At 33.2% G+C, this 19553-nt stretch overlaps 1 protein-coding gene across 3 annotated transcripts; it reads left to right on the top strand.

The window, feature by feature from the left end:
* Nucleotides 1–6041: 6041 nt before the first annotated feature.
* LOC111902539 (uncharacterized) lies at nucleotides 6042–19126 on the top strand. 3 transcript variants are annotated; one of them, XM_052768258.1, is made up of 9 exons: nucleotides 6042–6192; nucleotides 6880–9607; nucleotides 9762–10301; nucleotides 10882–11532; nucleotides 15084–15788; nucleotides 16774–17544; nucleotides 17648–17722; nucleotides 18360–18574; nucleotides 18751–19126. In XM_052768258.1, the coding sequence occupies exons 2-7, from the start codon at nucleotides 6908–6910 to the stop codon at nucleotides 17660–17662; spliced, it is 5382 nt and encodes a 1793-aa protein (XP_052624218.1). In that variant the 5' UTR covers nucleotides 6042–6192; nucleotides 6880–6907; the 3' UTR covers nucleotides 17663–17722; nucleotides 18360–18574; nucleotides 18751–19126. The 3 variants fall into 3 exon arrangements, with proteins under 3 accessions (XP_052624218.1, XP_052624217.1, XP_042754891.2); XM_052768257.1 differs by having other exon boundaries at nucleotides 16771–17544; XM_042898957.2 differs by lacking the exon at nucleotides 18360–18574 and having other exon boundaries at nucleotides 16771–17544.
* Nucleotides 19127–19553: the final 427 nt, after the last annotated feature.

Here is a 19553-nt window from a genome sequence, read left to right as displayed (position 1 = left end):
TTGCAATTGACACCTCATTATTGTCTTTTGGATATCCATGCAACTTATTCCATATCTCCATGCATATCACCTCAAGGGTCTATTTCTCCCTCTCTCTCCCTCACTCTCGGCCATTGCAAACACACACACACCTCACAAACTCTCTCAAGAACACTCAAGAACACTTCCTCCCTCTCCACTCAAAGATCTCGAAATTTAGGAGGCTTTCAAGAGGATATTTCCACAAATTCTTCATCTAAGGTAAGATTATGCTTGGATCTATGACTTAGATTCTTTTTTTCATCAAAATCTTTTCCTAATTCATGCCAAAATCGTGATCTTACATCCTAGAAGCACATCAAACTCGAGATCTTCAAGAAAAGGGTGCTAAGGCCAAAAATCACCAAGTTTTCTTCCATCTTTTCTTCAAAAACCGAAATCACACCCTAAGGTGAGCTTCATACCCCCTATTTTCTGTTTTTATGAGTTTTTTTTGGGGGGGGGGGGGAATACAAGTGAAAGTGTAGATCTATATGTGTTTTGTATGCCTTGTATGATTCTATGCTTATGTGGGTGTTTTTGTGTGTTTATAATGTTGAATCTAGCCATAAACCCCTAAAAATCGAGATATACTTTATGTTAAATGATACTAGCATCAAATATATTTCTACATACAAAGTGTTCCAAGAAAAATAGCTAAATGGCTTAATAACATTTTATTTGGGCTAAAAACTCAATTTTTGGACATAAAATGTTAAAAATATAAAGTTAAAGGGCCCAAAATGACATATCACGAATTCTGATGGATGAGGAGTGTCAAAACAGTTTCAATAAATTATTTTCTGGAAATATACTCATTTGGAGGATTAAAAATATAAATTTCAAGCTTAATGGGCTAAAAATGACAATTTCGGCCCAATAGGGCCCATTATGCGAAATTTTCTGTTTTGGAGGGCCAAAACTGTGTTTTTCTGTAAAAAAGTGGACTACTAGTGTTCCAAGTACTTTTCAAAGGTTTAAAATGCTTTTCAAATTTAAAAGGGACCAAAGTTGCAAAAATTTTCCAATTTGGGCCAAAATTGTAAAAACTGCGAAAAAGAGGGGTTATAACCGAGAAAACTGCATTTTCAGGGACTTAAACTGTTTTCAATGAAAAATATGCTGAAAAATATTAATTTCAATAATTTTTGGTGTTAAAATGTCAAGAAAAATGATTTAAGGATCAAACCGGAAAGTTATTTAATTAGAGGGTTGAAAAAGTAAAATTTACAAACAATGAGGGGCTGAAAACAGAAAACTTTCAAGGCTAATTCAATACACGCAACTTGATCAAATATTGGCACCGCGACTACCGACGAAATACAATACACAACAATACCAAAAATCGTTGTTAAACGAATTGGTTCGGTCTCGAACCAATAAAAATCCGAAACTACTAACGCGACGATACCTCGATTCACACAAGTAACATTTGGGAATTTAATACACACGTGAGAGTGCGCAGACGTCTACACACCATCTTTGGGCCCCAAAGTGTAAAATCTTGTTTGTTGGGCCTAGCTAGCCCAATGACCTGATCTTAAGGCCCGAAGACTTCTACCTTACGAGTTGTTGGGTCTTACATGATCTAACACAGCGTAAAAGGACTTTCAATGGCTTTTATACTATTGGTCCCCAAGGGTCCTATGGTATTGCTAGTAAAGTCGGTATTTCATGTGAGGCGGGTCAAGGGCCCCTCGTACCTTTTTTTTTATCCCCAACCGGTTAATGTAGTCATCGGGGTCTTCGTGTCCTCTTTCTCTTCGGATGTGGGATTACTCGAAGTCAGGGCGGTTGGATAACGTGATTAGTACGGACGACGCCTACGGGATCGTTAGTATAGTTATAAACGAGTCGTTTGTGTAACGCGTGTTTATAGCAATTAATCATGCGCAAAAATAATCCGACGTCGCCTGGAATTAATGACTTCATGCGCTGCAATGGTTTTATTTTTAACTTCATGGAATCCAAAGAATTAGGAAAACATCGGGTTTTCCTAGGGTTTTTCAATACACGCGGTTTTCAAAATGTACACAATTTTGACGAGCATTTTTCTTACAACTATAGAAACAAACAAGCATACTTATGGATCTTCACAAATATTTTCAAAAGCTCTTTTCAGAAAATATCGGATTTTCTGGTGGTTTTCAAAATGATACAAAACATTGTTTTTCAAATACCGCTTATGAACTCACCAACATTTCACATGTTGACGTTTTTCAAAATACTTGTATTCTCAGGTAACCAGTGAATCAAAGGAAAATGTACTCAGTGATGGCTTGCAGTTTACTTATTAACGAATCGAACAATTTATTTTTGGGAATGTAATGTTTAAACAATGTACTTCATGTAAACTTTATCGGTTGTACTATATTAATGCATGGTGACGAATGTTGTTATGTTTCATATATATTCAATGTTATGGTATTCAATTAAGTCACGACGGACGTTTCCGCCGTCTGGTTCGGGGGTGTGACATAACAAAATGGTAAGGTACAACTAGATTAGTGAGTAACCATATAAACAAGACATAAATTAGTTACACAACTAAATATATATATCATTAGTGATATTCAATCAACCAACGTACACTCGAATAAAATGTTAGTATATAATTCTCCAATAATCAGATTTACATCTCTCTAAGCTGCTTTTTAAACCATTAACTATCCTTAATAGACTTACAACCACACAAGCTATTATCAGTTTCACATAATCTCTCCTGAGTAGTATCAATACTACACAAACTACCAATTTATTCAATCAACATTACTCTTAACATTACTCTTACTGACATTACAACCATACAAATTTTCACTACAATATATTCTTTCGCAAATATAATATGTTGATTTCCAAAGCTACTATTAACTTGCAATTCTCCAATCACAATACACAATATAATATTACGGCCACCAAAGTTGCTATTGACCGATAAGGTTTCAACCTATGGTATTACGACCACAATGCTACCACAGTTGTCAATTTACACCGATGATATTATGGCCATCATAGCTACCACATAATCCAATGCTAACATAAAAACATTTATACATCCTCTTAACCTCATGGTGTTACAATCACCAAGACCACCACTAGTAACTAGAGGTGACTTGAAACCCCTTAAAAGGGTATATGTGAACAAATTAAACAAAATATCTGGATTTAATGAACCCAAACATCATCAAAGGGTAAATCTGAACATTTCTTGAAAACTTAAGGGCTTTTATGTTATTTTCCCTATTGAAATCAGTCACGTTGTCAATACGTACCAAATGCAATACAACTTGTTTTGTCACATATTGACATTTGTAGCAAACGAGATTTTAATTGTAGGAAGTCTTACCTTCTAGTGTTACAAGTTTGAGTAAAGGCGTGTCATAAAATCTGTTTGAGAAATTTTCCTATACATCTCTCTGGAAACTAACTCAATACGATGGAGAACCACAAAATCTAAGGTCAAAATTCTCTAATATTCTATTATTTGTAGACTAATTAAACCTATTTTATATGTTAGTTAAAGTTAAATTGTGTTTGTTGCGGATGAGATTACCAAAGAAAGTCCAAGTATCAACTACTAAATAATGAGGCCTAACATTACATGTAAATTATAAAGTTCTGTTAAATTGGTTTCAAACTAGGATCTATGCTTATTGTTAACTTGGTGATGCACATGGTGTAGGACCAATAAAATGTGCCTAATGTAGCTGTAACATTCTTTATAACTAGCTATTGATTATAATGTTGTTTTCATCCACCGGATGTGTTAGATAATCAACTTTAGTACATTTGAAATAAAGAGATAACATTGATTCCGATGACCCAATTTATACGATGCCCACAATATCATACATTGCTCTTGTTCCTCCTATTTTGTACCACCTACTATGACTAGGGATGTTATTTGGGTCGGAACAGGACCGAACCCACCCAAATCCGAATAATCCGAAAGCCGAATAAGGCTAATTGGAGGAACTGAAACCCAGATCGATTGACCTAATACGAGTTTAGTTTGGTTCATGTATTAATCGGTCAAGGTCGGTTATTACTCGAATAACCCAAATAACATTTACAATATGATTAACGATCTAATATATTCCATAACCTGAATAACATTTACAATATGATTATAAATACTGTATTTTTTATTACTTTTGTAGCTTATGATTTCATAATAAAACTTTCAAAGAAACAAATTCGTTGATTAAAAATAATGAAAATATACATGTTTTAAAGATGCAAAAAATATAGAAGTTGTGTAATAAACATACACAACAAGGACAAACATATAATTGTAGACTTACATGTAAACACGAATTATATATTTGGTATGTTTTTGTTTCCAAATTAATGGACAAAATATTCGATATACACTAAAAAAGATTTCATTTTTTCTTTAAATTTATTGTTAACACGAATTAACTATTTTTGAGATATAAGAATGTAAAATTCAAACACCAAAATTAGGCAAATCAGACAAATAGCGAAAACGCTATGACAATTCAAAGTTGCATAAATTTCTGTAAACATGTTGAAACAGAAAACTCAACTTCAATACCCGTGTTTAGGGGCATGTATCTCATTGATATAACAAAAAAAAAGCATATAAACTATGTAAACAGTATTTTAAATTGTGAGCTACAAGATGGAAAAAAAAACCTTGGCAAATCGGGCAAATAACGAAGATGCCATTACAGTTCAAAGTTGCCTAAATTTATGCAACCATGCTAAAATTCTGTGCCGAGTATTTAGAACCGAATAAGCTCTTATTTGGGAAACCCAGACCGAAAAACTCGATAAACGAATAAGCCTAATATAGATACCCGAAACCCGAACTGAATTACTTATTTAGGCCTAATTCGGTTCGAGTTTTCGGTCCAAACACGCACCCCTAACTGTGACTAAATCTTCCACCACATTAGTCGAAATTAGTTTTCTTATTCATCTTATTTGACTTTGTTTGTTTCATTTATTGCTAATATACATAATGCCAGAAACCAATCCTATAGAGAGGTTGTTTATGATCTCCTTTAGTAGAGTGCTATGGTTGAGAAACTTACAACTCTTCACTGGATTCATAGGAAGGGTTAGTTTCACTCACACAAAATTTGACGACAAAAGTGATGAATGTTGTACTCTAATAACACAGTTGCATCCATTCGTTAGTTAGTGAAGATATTCCAAATGGATGTTAAGAGTGTGTTCTTGAATGATGATTTTCATGAGGAGGTTTATATGACTCCTCCCCTAAGTGTTGCCCACCAACCGGGTGAAGTTTGTTGGCTTCGAAAATTCCGGTATATATGGTCTCAAAAAAGTTCTTTGTACTTGGTTTAAGAAATTCTTTATGGTGATTACTTGTGTTTAATTAGTCCATTAAAAGTAGTTAACATTTAAAGGTGTAAAATTTCAAAAAACTAAAAGATACTAAAATTTACTTGAAATAACTTTTGGAGTAGAAACTTAAACTCGTACTATTAAATGAACTTTTTTTTTCTCTAACTCAAGTTTTTTAAAAGAAAAACAAAAAAAAGTTATTAAAATCTTGCTATTAAACATACCCATTATAGGATACCGTTTGATCATTTACATGTAAATATCTCTTTATATGAAATTATAACGAGTGATAATGTTCTCCACCTTTTTGTTACAATGTTAATTTTGTTATTAAAAGTTCAAAATATTTTTTCTCATAATTTTAAACCCTCTGATTTAATATGATATGTTTTTTTTTTTAAAAACACATTTTTTTGTTGTTAAATTAAATTATTACCATAATTTTGAAACCTTTTTAACAAATCCTAGTTTTCACAAAAGAGATGCCCAAAAATTAGGGTATTATAAATGTGGTGTAAAGAAATATCACATCTTCATGGGTCTGTGGGGTAGGTCCAACATTGTATCGTGCTTCAATAGCAATATGTGGGACCGTTGACTGTTGACTGTATTATTTGAGCTATACTCTGTAGTACGTTAGGCAATGCTCTTAGTACCTAGATTATGACTGTTGACTGCATTACTTCCATTCATCCAAATCCATAGTATTTGCAGCGCAACAGCAATAATTGAGGCTTCTTCATACTTCATATATTGGCCTTCTTCTTCACAATTCAAACCAGTTGTACACAGCAGCAATAACAGCAAGCATTAGCACAGGCGCATATAGTAGAAGAGGTATGTTTTTGTTGAAAGTTTTTCTCTTTGTTTATGAATAACTTTTCGTAGTTGTTTTCTGTTTTGAATCTATCGATCCTTTGACGAAATTATCTGAAAAAAAAATGTTTGCTTTGTTACTTGTTGTGGATTGTTCGTGTATGCTCCACATATAAAATCAAGTAAATGTTTAAATGAATGACAGTGCCTCCTCATTTTCCCTCTTTTGATTATTGAACAATGTTTTGGAGGAATGGTTTTCTTAGGACAGATGCTTCCACGTAGAGATCAGTTCTAGCCCTAATAAATCCCCTAATTGTATCACTGTAGGACTCTGTTTACAACTAATAAATCCCAATTAAAAGGCACGATATTTTGTTCCTCATCTCTCACAAGTTCACACGATGATGAAGATGTTGAAATTAACAATCTATTCCCACTTTCAATCATTTCAAAGATAACCAAGGTTAAGTTGACAAGGGAAGACAAACAGCAAAATTAACTATGAATTTACATACACATTAATTTACCAACTATCAACTCTATTCTAGCCAAACTTGTTATGTGTCCTAAATCCTGAAGGAAACTTTTATAACACTAATTATCTATGGATTGTATATTATATTTGAATAAAGATAGCTAAGCAAGTTAATAATTAACAACTTTTAACAATTTCATTGCCTTTTTTGTCTATTACATGGTTTGCAGGTCTTTGTAAAAGCTAGAATACTGAAAGATGGAGTTTATATCTGCAATCATTAGTCCTTTTGTTCAATCATTAATGGATCCTGTTAAAAAACAGCTCGGATATATCTTTTCCTCCACAAAACTTGTTAGGAACATGAATGCCAAAATGAAGCAACTGGATGGTACAATCCTTGATGTCAAAAAGCACATGGAAAGAAACAATATAAGTAATCTGGAGATACCTGCTCGTATACCTAGTTGGTTGGAAGAAGTTGAAAAGACTAAAGAAAAAGCTCAAAGCATTCCAGGTACCGGGAATGGATGTTTTAACATGAAAATGAGGTATCGAGCTGGAAGGAAGGCATTCAAGACTATGGAGGAGATGGAAAGTTTTATTGATGAAAATAGTAAGATAACTTGGAGTGATGCTCAAAGACCTCTTGGGAAAGTGAACTCGAAAATCGCATCTAGTTCTTCACCTTCGGATGCTGGTGCCCAAAATCACTTCAGATCGAGAGAGAAAAGTTTTAAGGAGATACTCGATTTCCTTCAACAAGATCACAAGAGCAAAGTGATAGCCCTATGTGGAATGGGAGGTGTGGGAAAAACCACTATGATGGAACAAGTGAAAAAGACTGCAGAAGATAAGAAGATGTTTGATTATGTTGTGAAGGTGGTTATTGGGCAACAAATTAACATGTTTTCTATTCAGCAAGCTGTAGCAGATTACATGGGCTCATCTCTAACTGAAATGAGTAAAGAAGCAAGAGCAGATCGTCTTCGTATAACATTTGAGAAACTTCTAGAAGGTAAAAGAAAGGTTTTGCTGATATTAGATGATGTATGGGAGACAATTGAACTCAAAGATATTGGATTGAGTCCTTTGCCTAACGGCTTCAAGCTGTTGCTGACATCACGATATGAAAATATTTGCAAACAAATTGCTGTAGAAGCTGATCCAGATTTGAAAATAGTTAGAGTGGAAGTGATGGAGGAGCCTGAAGCACAAAATTTCTTTTGGAAAATTACAGGTGCTTTAAAACAACATGATAAGGAGCTGAATAAAATAGGAACAAAGATCGTGAGAAGATGTGGGTTTTTGCCCCTTGCCATTAATCTCATTGCCATTCGTCTTAAGTTTGAAGAAAAGGTTGCATGGAGGGATACACTTCGCCGTTTGGAGAATAAAAATCTTGATTATGTGCAAGAAAGTATTAAGATAAGCTACGAATATATACAAGAAGAGGAGGAAAAAGCAATTTTTCTTCTGTGTGGCTTGTTTCCTGATGACTTTAATATTCCAATAGAGGAACTCACAAGATATGCATGGGGCCTACGGTTGTTGAATGGAGTTTCTACTTTGGGAGAGGCTAGGGACGGGACAGAGACGCATGTGCACAGTCTCAAAAAAGCAAATTTGTTGATGGATGGCGATGATGATGATGATGGGTGTGTCAAAATGCATGATCTTGTGCTCGATTTTGTTTTAGGAAGAGTTTCTAAGGGTGACCATCCATGGATAATCAACCATGGTGATAATTCAAAGTGGTGTAGTGCTGGAATGAGTGAATCTTGTAACAAAATTTCTATTACTTGCAGGGGTATGTTTGAGTTTCCTAGAGACTTTAAATACCCAAACCTTGCACTTTTGAGACTTATGCATGGAGATAAGTCGCTTACGTTTCCTGAAGATTTTTATAAAAAAATGGAAGATCTTGAAGTTGTAGCCTATGAAAAAATGCAGTATCCGTTGCTTCCCCGATCACTTGAATGCTCCACCAAGCTACGAACACTCATTCTCCACCAGTGCCTATTGATGTTTGATTGCTCTGCTATTGGTGAACTCTTGAATCTGGAAGTGCTCAGTTTTGCTCATTGCGGGATCAGAAAGTTGCAATCCACAATCGGAAATTTGAAGAAGCTAAAGCTACTGGATTTGACAGGGTGTGTAAATCTTCATATTGATGATGGTGTCTTGATAAATTTGGTCGAGCTTGAAGAGCTTTATATGAGAGTTGCTGATGAAGAGGCAATTAGGTTCACAGACAGCAATCGTGTTGAATTAGCAGAGCTTTCAAATCATCTTTCTGCATTAGAAGTTGAGTTCTTTGACAACAACGGTATGCCGAAGAATATGCTGTTTACTGAACTTAAAAGGTTCAGGATCTCTATGGGATGTGGTTTAGTAGAGAATACTGACAAAAATATGCACTCATTTGAAAACACATTGAGGTTGGTCACTAACAAAAATGAGCTATTGGAATCTAGCATCAATGAGTTGTTTGAGAAAACTTCGATGCTTTATTTGGAGGTGGATGGTATGAATGATATTGAAGAAGTTTTAGTGGAATCAGTTCATCTTCCCCAACAGTCATTTAATAATCTAAGAGTCCTTGATGTTATCAAGTGTGAAAACATAAGATACCTCTTCACAGTCCCTATTGCAAATTGTTTAATGAAGCTTGAGCGCCTCACAGTTTCAGAGTGCCCTGTTCTGGAAGTACTTGCACATAGTGAAAATGGTGGAGATGGGGTAATCAAGTTTCAAGGGCTAAAGTTTCTATCATTGAAGATGCTACCAGAGTTGATAGGTCTTTGCAACACTGCTAATGTAATTGAGCTACCACAGTTGGTGGAGTTGGAACTTGATGGCCTTCCTAATTTCAGTAGCATTTATCCAGAGAAAACATCTGCAACATCTTCTATGTCCAGTAATGCCTCTGCAATTCAACCATTCTTTAACAAACAGGTACCTCTATATTAGGATTTATGTTGACAGTTTCATAGATTTTCTTTGTAATGAAAATCTGTATTGATTAGATTGTGAATTTGTGATCCCCCAAACAAACTATTTTAAGTTTGATTTCACTACTGATTATCAACATGTCTTAATTATTGTGTAGATGCTGATTCCTAAGTTGGAGAAATTGGGGATTTGGAGTATGGATAAGCTGAAAGAGATATGGCCTTATCAATTTAGTAGTAGTGACGAAGTTAATGCCTGCATGTTGACAAAGATTGAAGTGAAGGAATGTGATAATCTTGTGAATCTGTTTCCAACCAATCCCATGTCTTTGCTGGGTCGTCTGGAAGAGCTTGTTGTTGAAGAATGTGGAAGCATTGAAGTGTTATTTAACATCGACATGAGTTGTGTTGGTGAAATTGAAGAATTCAGCAGCAACTTGAGACAAATTGAAGTATCTAATTTGGGGAAGCTAAGAGAGTTGTGGAGGATGAAAGGTGAAAGTAGCTCTGATATCCTCATCCGTAGCTTTCAAGCTGTTAAATGGATAGAAATAAGTAGTTGTGAGAGGTTTGTAAACGTATTCACACCTACCGTGACCAATTCTGATGTGAGAACAGTTATGAAAGTGAGTATAGATGGTAGGAGAACTTGGGAAGAAACCAGGGGAAACATTGAATTGGTTCAGAACAACCAAGAGGTATGTGATGTCATTGAGCTTTCTATTTTTATTTCTATTTTGATGCTAGAGCACTTATGTATATGTGTCTCTGTACGTACATACACGTATATACATATCACACTACAATTCTACACAATTCTTTGGATGTGTTCACACTTTAAAGTGCAATAAGATTATTAATTTGCGTGAAGAGATGTATCCTGACAAATTATTTCTAAATCTTTACACTTCAGTATGTGATAAAGAAAAAGTTAAAACTCCAAATTTAAAAACATGGACAAATTACCTATGTCACTACAACACTTTTAAGTTTGGAGAAGTATTCTATATTTCCCACATTGCTAAAAGTGTGGATCTGTTTTAACCTTCATATTATTATTTGCATATTTATAAGCAAGTTAATGGGGACCAAAATTCCTAAACAATTTGATGGACCTAAACCAAAAAAAAAAAAAAGAGAGAGAAGAGATAAACACAGGGACCAATTTTGTAATTTCTTGTGAAAAATATCATTTTTACGTATTTGTGTAAGTGCGTGTATTTTACATATTTATTTGTAGGAGATTTGTAATTATATTTGTTGTTGAGATATGTGCAGATTAATGTTATATCCAAGGCAGAGATCATTTCAGAGGTGTATGGTAATATTCCTGACGTTGAATCCTCAATTCATCCCAAACCTTTTCACGTTAATCACCTTCAAATACTTGATGTAAGGGGCTGTAAGGATGTTGAAGTGGTGTTTGAGATAGAGAGTTCCAGTAACAGCAGCAGCAGCACAGATTTCACAACAACTCTGCATAAATATAATCATCAACCACCACCACTACTACTTCCCCACCTCAAGGAATTATATTTATATAATATGGAGAGGATGAGTGATGTGTGGAAGTGCAATTGGAAGAAACTTGTAATTCCTCAAAACCAATCACAATCCTACTCATTCCACAACCTCACAACCATATACATGAGAAACTGTCATAGCATAAAGTACTTATTTTCACCTGTCATGGGCAAACTTCTTCCCAACTTAAAGGAGGTCTGGATAGTTGAGTGTCATGGTATTGACGAAGTTGTTTCAAATAGAGATATTAATGATGAAAATGAAGAAATAATATCTTCTACTCACACAAACACCTTCTCCTCCTTCCCTCTTCTTGAACAACTCTACCTTGAAGATCTGCCAAGCCTAAAGAGTATCGATGGCGGTACTAGGATCACAACTACTTCCATCCATAATCAGTTCCAGGTATATTTGATTTCTTTTAAGCAAATCCTTTACATATTCAGTTATTTGTTTTATTTGTTTTTTTAATATTCTATTCTCCTTTAGCTGCTTTATATAACTCCCTAAGCTAATTCTTCTGAAGCTAGAAACACAAAATAAATAACTACATACCTATTTTTTTTTTGTTTTTTTTTTTTTTTTTAAATTTTATTCGGTTGCATAGGTCACAAAGTTATTTATGATAAGCATGGTTATAAATCATTTAAAATGTTTTGTATCCAGTTTAATTTAGTTAAATTAACTAAAATGGATGGTGGACTCAAACCGGATTGTGAGGGAGAGAAAAAAAATTAATTGATAGATGCATATAAGCCATATCAACATTATTCTTGATTTTTTATTAGGTAATTTGAAAAATGGAACAAAAATGATTTTATTGATGTCTTTTTTGTTGATGCATTTTTTTTTTTTGAAAAATATACCAATTATAGCACCAATATGGTGGTCTTGTGTCATTTATTAAAGGCTAAAATGATAGAAATAGCAATTTACTTTCATTTATTTGCTTATAACTAAGAGCATCCTACTTTCATTTTTTCCTATTAAAGCATTGTACTTTCAGAAACCCACCCAATTCTAGCAATGTCATCCAAATACAAAGGATTTCTATTTCTGCAATAGAAAGAAATGAAAGTAGGATGCTATAACAAACGAATAAATGGAAATGTGTTTCTATTTCTTGCATTTAGCCCTTCTTTTGTACAGACAAGTAAATTTCATAGCTATAAATCTAGGTGAAATATTTGTATATTTTATGGTTTATATCATGCTTGCATTTGTTTATATCTCATATTCATTGTCTTTTTTAGTTTTGAAGTTGAGACTAACCATTATAATGACCACCATGTCCACTTCCTGTGTCATACTTTGATTCTGCACCAGAAATATATCTTGATTAATTGCTAATCAAAGTCTGTTCATTTTCAAGTTTTAATTTGAATGAATGCTAATTAGTTGTGTTAATTAGCACCTTTATGTATTCAATTATTTGTTTTATTTCTTTTTTTAATATTCTCTTCTCCATTAGTTGTGTGATATAATTCCATTAGCTAATACTTCTGAAGCTGGAAAGACAAAAATGAATAACTACATGCATAATATTTAATAGTTTTTTCATTTGCGTAGGTCATTAAATTGATTTATGATAAGACCGGATTGTGAGGAAGAGAAAAAAATTGATTGATTGATGTATATAAGTCATGAAAAATAGAACAAAAATGATTTTATTGATGCATTTTTTTTTGTTTCCTAGCATGCGCTAGTTTGGCTTAATAAAATTTGGTTTGCTGTTTAAAAGAAATATTTTTTTTGCTGACATCAAACAAAAGAATATGAAACTTTACATAACTGTATCTCGTGTGCCAACTGAAAATATATAAATACAATATGTGGCAAAAGGCTCCTGTTTACAACTTCTATTGTACCAGAAAAGTGTCATATTTAAAATATTAACTAACTTTATGACATTGAACTATCAGAGTCAAATGTCAAGAGTGTCAATTTTGGAAATATCTCTAGATCTTAATTTATCAAGTATAATTAACCAGGTCTTTACTGAAAAGGACTCCCTTGAAAAAATCTTTGTTCTAAGCATGCTTTCGATCTATTTAGAATATTAGAATTAAGATAGATTTTACACTATACAAATAATGAAAATTCATAGATGTATAATAAATTAACATGAAGAAGATGATGCATGTAATCAGTGGAAGTACGGAAATATAAGCATATTGATTGCAAACTCATTTCTGAATAATAAATTTAGAAGTAATGTTATGTTTTCGTTTTCTCACATTGAGGGGGTAATGGGTTATATATAGAGTCCAATGATATTTGTTTTCTCTTCATAAATCATGGCACTATACTAATTTTGAATTGGGTATATTTTAGTCATTTTTTTTGTTCAACATACTTTCCTTTATTTTCTTATTATAAAATCCTACTTTCATTTATTCCAGTTATAGCATCATACTTTGAAAAATATACCTAATAATATGTGGCTACAATGGCCTGAAAAGAAAAGTTGAAAGTAAAATGCTATAAATGGGTGGATTTTAAAAGTACCTATATGAAAGTAGCAATTTTTTTTTATCGATTTGCTTATCAGATCATCTTACTTTCACTTTTTCCTATTAAAGCATTCTACTTTAAGAAACCCACCCAATTATAGCAGTGTCATCTAAATACAAAGGATTTCTGTTGCTGTAATAGAAAGAAATGAAAGTAGGATGCTTTAATAAAATAATAAATGGAAATGCGTTGCTATTTCTTGCATTTATCCATTCTTCAATACAGACAAGTAAAGTTCAGAGTTACAATATTCTGTATATTTTACGGTTTTTATCATGCTTGTATGTGTTTATACACGTGTTCCAGCAGACACGCCTGAAATATATATGTTGATTAATTGCTAATCAAAGTCTGTTCATTTTCAAGTTTTAATTTGAATAAATGCTAATTAATTGTGTTAATTAGCACCCTGGCAGTTTTGTTTTTTCTTGTTTCTATTTTCTTTTTTGTAGCTGTTCAAAATCTCCTGTAAGCCTATATAATTAAGGCCACTTTTATGATTGATTTAGTATACCTTTTCTTTCATCCACCATCTACTTGTTCTCTCTTGCCAACAACATAAAGCATAGCATACAACTGATTTCTTGTTTTTAGTTATTTGGCTATATATATAACAAGGGTATTTTGGTCATTTGACAAACCTTCTTCCTTAACGGAGTGGAGTCCAAACACCACGATCTGATTTCTCTTAATTCATTTTTTCACCATAAAATCCAACATGAACTTTGTCTTGTAAACCATTTGAATCTTTCACATGTAGGCCCAGATTTTTTGGCCTAGGTGGTCTTCTATGTTTATGCTGATTCTGTGTCTTTCAGAAGTATGCTTCTTATGATCCTTCCACTCTCTTCATGTTGTTGATTCTGTCTGTCACCACCAGAACCTCATAAAAGTTTCTGCTGAGGTGTCATGCCAGTGGTGACCTGGAATTTGTGAAAAGTCCAATGGCATTTATTTTCTCTTCATAAATCATGGCACTCTACTTCAGCTTGCCTTATGCTGACCACTTTGACCTGCTATAGCAGGTTAAAGTGGTCACTATAGAAAATTTTGTCAAAGTTGAGTGGCTTTAGTGAAATTAAGTGGACTAAACTTTGACAACCTTTTCAATTATGACCACTTTAACCTGCTATAGTAGGTCAAATTTGTCAATATAGAAAGAAATTTCAAACTTGGGTAGGTTTGATGAGCTAAAACTGAAATGGAGTTGTTAAACTGCAAAAAATTGGCCGAAATATTGTGATTTTTCTGTATATTGCCTTTTTGTAGTTCAACTTACATTGTCGATGTTACTAAACTACCTTAGTTGTGGGAAGCACTTTTGTTTGTAACCACATTTCTAGAAACAAATATCGCCTTAGATTGTAGAGTGCATGTACATAGCAAACAGCTAAGCTTTGTTAATTCAATCAGCTCCATTGATTTTTCATGTGTTGTTGTAGTGTTCTCAAGTCGGTGTTGCTTCGTGGTTCTTATGCCAATACTCCAAAAAGATTGATATAAGAAATTGCCCTGCCCTATCAAGAGTGTTTCCATCCAATGTAGTGGGACAACTGAATAAGCTTGAAGAGTTGAGAATATTAGAATGTAAGTCAATGGTGGAGATATTTGAAAGTAAAGAAATAAACAAAGATGGTGTTGATAGTACTACGAATGTTGGTGATGGAAGTGATGATACTTGTACTGCAATCACCCTCCCAAGGTCAGCCAATATGACTCTGCTTCAATTGCCCAACCTAACGATATTGAAAATAAAAAGATGTGAAGGTTTGGAATATATATTCACAAGTTCCACACTTGAAAGCCTAAAGCAACTCAAAGAATTGACTGTAGCAGAATGCAAGGCAATGCAAGTGATTGTGAAAGAAGACACAGAGCACACAGAAAAATCTAAATCTATTATAGTCTTCCCTCGTCTCAAGTCCCTTACACTTGCAGATTTACCAGATCTCAAGGGTTTCTTCTTGGGGAAGAATGAGTTCAAGTGGAAAGCATTGGAAAAGGTTAAGATTTATGGCTGCCCACAAATGATGAATTTCACATCTGGTCACTCCATGACTCCGAAGCTCAACTACATACATACAGGATTAGGCAAGCATAGTCTTGAATGTGGCCTCAACTTCCATTTGACCAATGCTACACAAGAGGTATGTTGTTACTTTACTTCATCATTTAAACAGATGATCAGCATGTCGTTTTATGATGTTCAACATATTATTTGCTTACAAAAATTAGGTGGCAGGTTGATATTTGTATACCAGAAGGAAACATAAAACAAAACCAAATGAAAATACATATATAACCACTTCCCTTTTTTATATCCATGAAAAGCTATGAAAATATGCAATCTTATTTTTTATTATAAATTAATATTTCATTCCTAAGATATTAAGTTGTCTCTTATGTTAGGAAAGATGTTATATTCACTCATTCATAAGTTAAGCCACGTATTTTTTAAGTCAAGCTGTTAGATGAGCTAATATATCATTTATATCATTTTTATCCAATTTAATCCCATCATCTAACATATTTTATAAATATTGTGATGTTAGTTATTACTTAATCAAGTTGTTCTTTTCTTTCTCATCTTTTACAAGCGAAACATTTATGAAGCGTTTATTACCTAAAATTGATGAAAATAGTATAGTTGAGATGATTGTAAAAGTATTAAGTATATTATCAACATATCATTTGTTGTATTTGACAATGCAATAAAAAACACAATAACATAATTATTATTTTTTTCCTTAAAAAATTGGATGTAAATATTCAGTACATGAAAAATTACCCTTTTTGAAGTAACCAAACACTTAACTTTTACTTTTTATTTTATCCCCCCCCCACCACACACACACACACACACAAACTATAATTTTTACTTTTAATCGATAACAATCTAAATTATTTGAACAAATGCAATATATAAATCAGAAATTTTCTTCACAGTGCTCATCTTCACAAAAAATAATGTAAGCAGTGTCATAAACTAGGTTGTTGATTGGAAATACATGTTGGCTCATTGAAGCATAACAGAACTTGAAATCCTTTAATATGTTTGTAATATTAAAGGTATTTTTCTTTAATAATTGTCGTGTTTGTGATGATCTATCTATGGTTGATTTTTCTTAGCAGACTCAACACCCTATGTGCTCTACTCCAGATTTGATAAAGCTGCTTCAGTTCCCGTGGTCTTTTTCAAATTTAGTTGAAGTAGATGCACAATTGAGTGACAAATTGTTGAAAAGCTGCATAATTTTTCCATGCAAGGAGTTGCTTAATTTGAAGAATCTTGAAAAGCTTTCTATTACCAATGCATATGAATCTGTAACAGAGGAGGTATTTGAAGTAGCAGAAGGGACAAATGAAGATGTGGATATTGGAATGCAATCTGTTGTGGTATTTGAGAAGCTGAAAGAGGTGACTTTGGGTAGATTAAATAATCTGAAGCATATGTGGAAGAGCAATTGGTGGATAGTGTTGAACTTTCCAAACCTTACAAAGGTCTCAATTGGAAGTTGTAACCTTCTTGGACACGTTTTCAGTAGTTGCATGCTTGGTAGCTTATTGCAGCTCCAAGAGCTACAAATAAGTGACTGCAAGAGTATGGAAGTGATTGTGAAGCAAGTTGAAGATTCCGAAACCAGACCGACTACTGAGGTTGTGTTCCCTTGTCTGAAATCCATAACACTTTTCAAACTTCCAAATCTCAAGGGATTTTGCCTGGGGAAGGAGGCTTTTGAATGGCCATTATTAGATACTTTGGAAATCAAAAATTGTCCAAAAATAACAGTTTTCACAAATGGGCAATCAACTACTCCAGAGCTAAAGTTAATAGATACAACTTTTGGATTGTGTCATGTAACAGAAGACCCAAACTCTTTTATAAAGACCTATCAACAAGAGGTATGTGGTGTCTCCTTTGGTTATTATTAACAGATTAATATGTTTGATCCAACAAAAAGCTTACATTACTCTCCAATTTACAACTTGTTGTAATCTCCTACAGGGATGGCAGTTCTAGAGGAACATTTGAATTCACACGTGCAGTATGGCTCATTTTGAAGTTAGCTAAATAGCATAGGTATGATTACATCGTACACTTGATTCCTTCTTTCTAATCATGTACATGTTTCTCTACCTTAATTATCTGATCATTGAATTGACTTGTAATCAGAGTTGCTTGCTTAAAATTTCAATTTGAATTATTGAATTTCTAGTTTCATGTAATCTCATGTATGATGTGTCCATTTCTTCTATTTGATTAAGATGTGACTAACTTAGCAATAATTACACAAGTGTTTTTTGGTTGGTTTGCACATATTCAATTATTTTAAATAATGCATAAATTCAGGGGTTGAAGGTGCATAGAATGATAATCCATAGATGAAACTTTCTTAGCTCATACCAGACAAGAAAGAAAAGAAAAAGAATGAACCTAATTTGCTATAACATAAAACTGCCCTTAATTCAACAGATCTGTGTTCTTTATTTTTATGAACACCAAGTGTTTGATAAAATTCTTCAATGGCACCTCTTGTAAGTTGAGTGTATTTTTTATTTTTTTTCTGAAATAGCCTCACTAGCAATTTATCCTATCTATGATACATTTGCTGTTCCTGTTATTATACCAAAGATAAGAAAATTGGATAATAGAGTCCACAATCTCACTCTGCCTTATCTTTCCTCAAACAAACACTTTTTTATTTCTAAACCTCCAGATATACGAAATAGAAGTACAGACCACAGTATCCAAGACAACTTTCTTTTTCGAAGCGATAGGCAACTGATCCACCAACACAAACAAATCAGGAACGGAATCAAAAGGAATTTGTGAAATCTCAAACCATTTAAGAATCTCAAACCAACTCCTAGAAACAACCTCACATTTAACAAACAAATGATCTCGTTGCTCAACCTCCACATTACAAATAGTGTAAGTTGAGTGTATTAATGTTTTTTTTTTGTGTATAAAAGCACTTCATTCTTGAAGAAGTGAGTCTCAACTGCAAATGCTTTATTAGCAAAGATCATAAAGCTCTGTTTTGTTTTCAATCTCTGAAATAAAAAGAATGAAATTTGGTTATAGATATCTTCTTATGTTCTGTGCAGGTTTTTATCGTCGCCTTCAATGAATATATCTCATGACGATTTCAAATAAACCATTGTTCATGAAAGCCTGAGAATTACGATAATGCCCTTGACTATGAGCCACCCAGTATGAAGGAAATACCAATCAAGAAAACCAATGGGACCTGTATGGACTATGAAAAAGAGAATACGGAAATGACAGATGTTGAAATGATGAAGGCAATATCTTATCTTTGTATCACTCTTTATTTTCTATTCTTTTCCTATTTTTTTCGTTTTTCATTAGGGTTCATAATTTTTGTTGATGGAGGCTTCTCATAGTGAGGTTACACATTAATATTATGTAAATTTGTGAGCTCAAATGTTAACATTCAGTCAATGCTTCAATTTGTTATTACACTTAGCAAGCAAAAACTACATTTGTTTGTATGGCTTCATCATCTTTGGTGCAATACTTTTGTAAATTTAAAAGAGGAAATGAAGAAAAACATATCTAAAGTTCGTATTTTGTTGATGATATTTTTCCGTTAAAGTAAGATTGATACTTATTCAAATGTATTTGCTACTGGTATTTATTTATTTATTTTTTTTTTATTTTGGTTACTGTTAATGTCAATAACTCAGTATGGCTCATAAGGATGCCTCTTGCAATGCATTAGTCTTCAACTAGATGGATGTGTTACTTGTACATTAGGTAAATTTATGATGGCAAAGCAGCTAACTATGCAACTTTGTTTGATACATCATAAAATTATAACTTGGATAAAAAATTTATAATCGAATTTGTTAGCATTGCGTTGGTGAAATACGAAACAACTAAAGAA

The sequence above is a fragment of the Lactuca sativa genome, chromosome 2 (assembly GCF_002870075.4).
Source record: "Lactuca sativa cultivar Salinas chromosome 2, Lsat_Salinas_v11, whole genome shotgun sequence".
NCBI lineage: Eukaryota > Viridiplantae > Streptophyta > Magnoliopsida > Asterales > Asteraceae > Lactuca > Lactuca sativa.
Note: the sequence above shows the minus strand (reverse complement) of the source record. Positions and strands in the feature narration are given on the sequence as shown.

What these genes read in the sequence shown, in the direction of transcription:
- LOC111902539 (XM_042898957.2), top strand. Translation starts at nt 6,908, where the DNA reads ATGGAGTTTATATCTGCAATCATTAGTCCTTTTGTTCAATCATTAATG. An exon ending in AACCATTCTTTAACAAACAG is followed by an intron (nt 9,608 to 9,761) that starts GTACCTCTATAT and finishes ATTATTGTGTAG; the next exon opens with ATGCTGATTCCTAAGTTGGA. An exon ending in CCATCCATAATCAGTTCCAG is followed by an intron (nt 11,533 to 15,083) that starts GTATATTTGATT and finishes GTGTTGTTGTAG; the next exon opens with TGTTCTCAAGTCGGTGTTGC.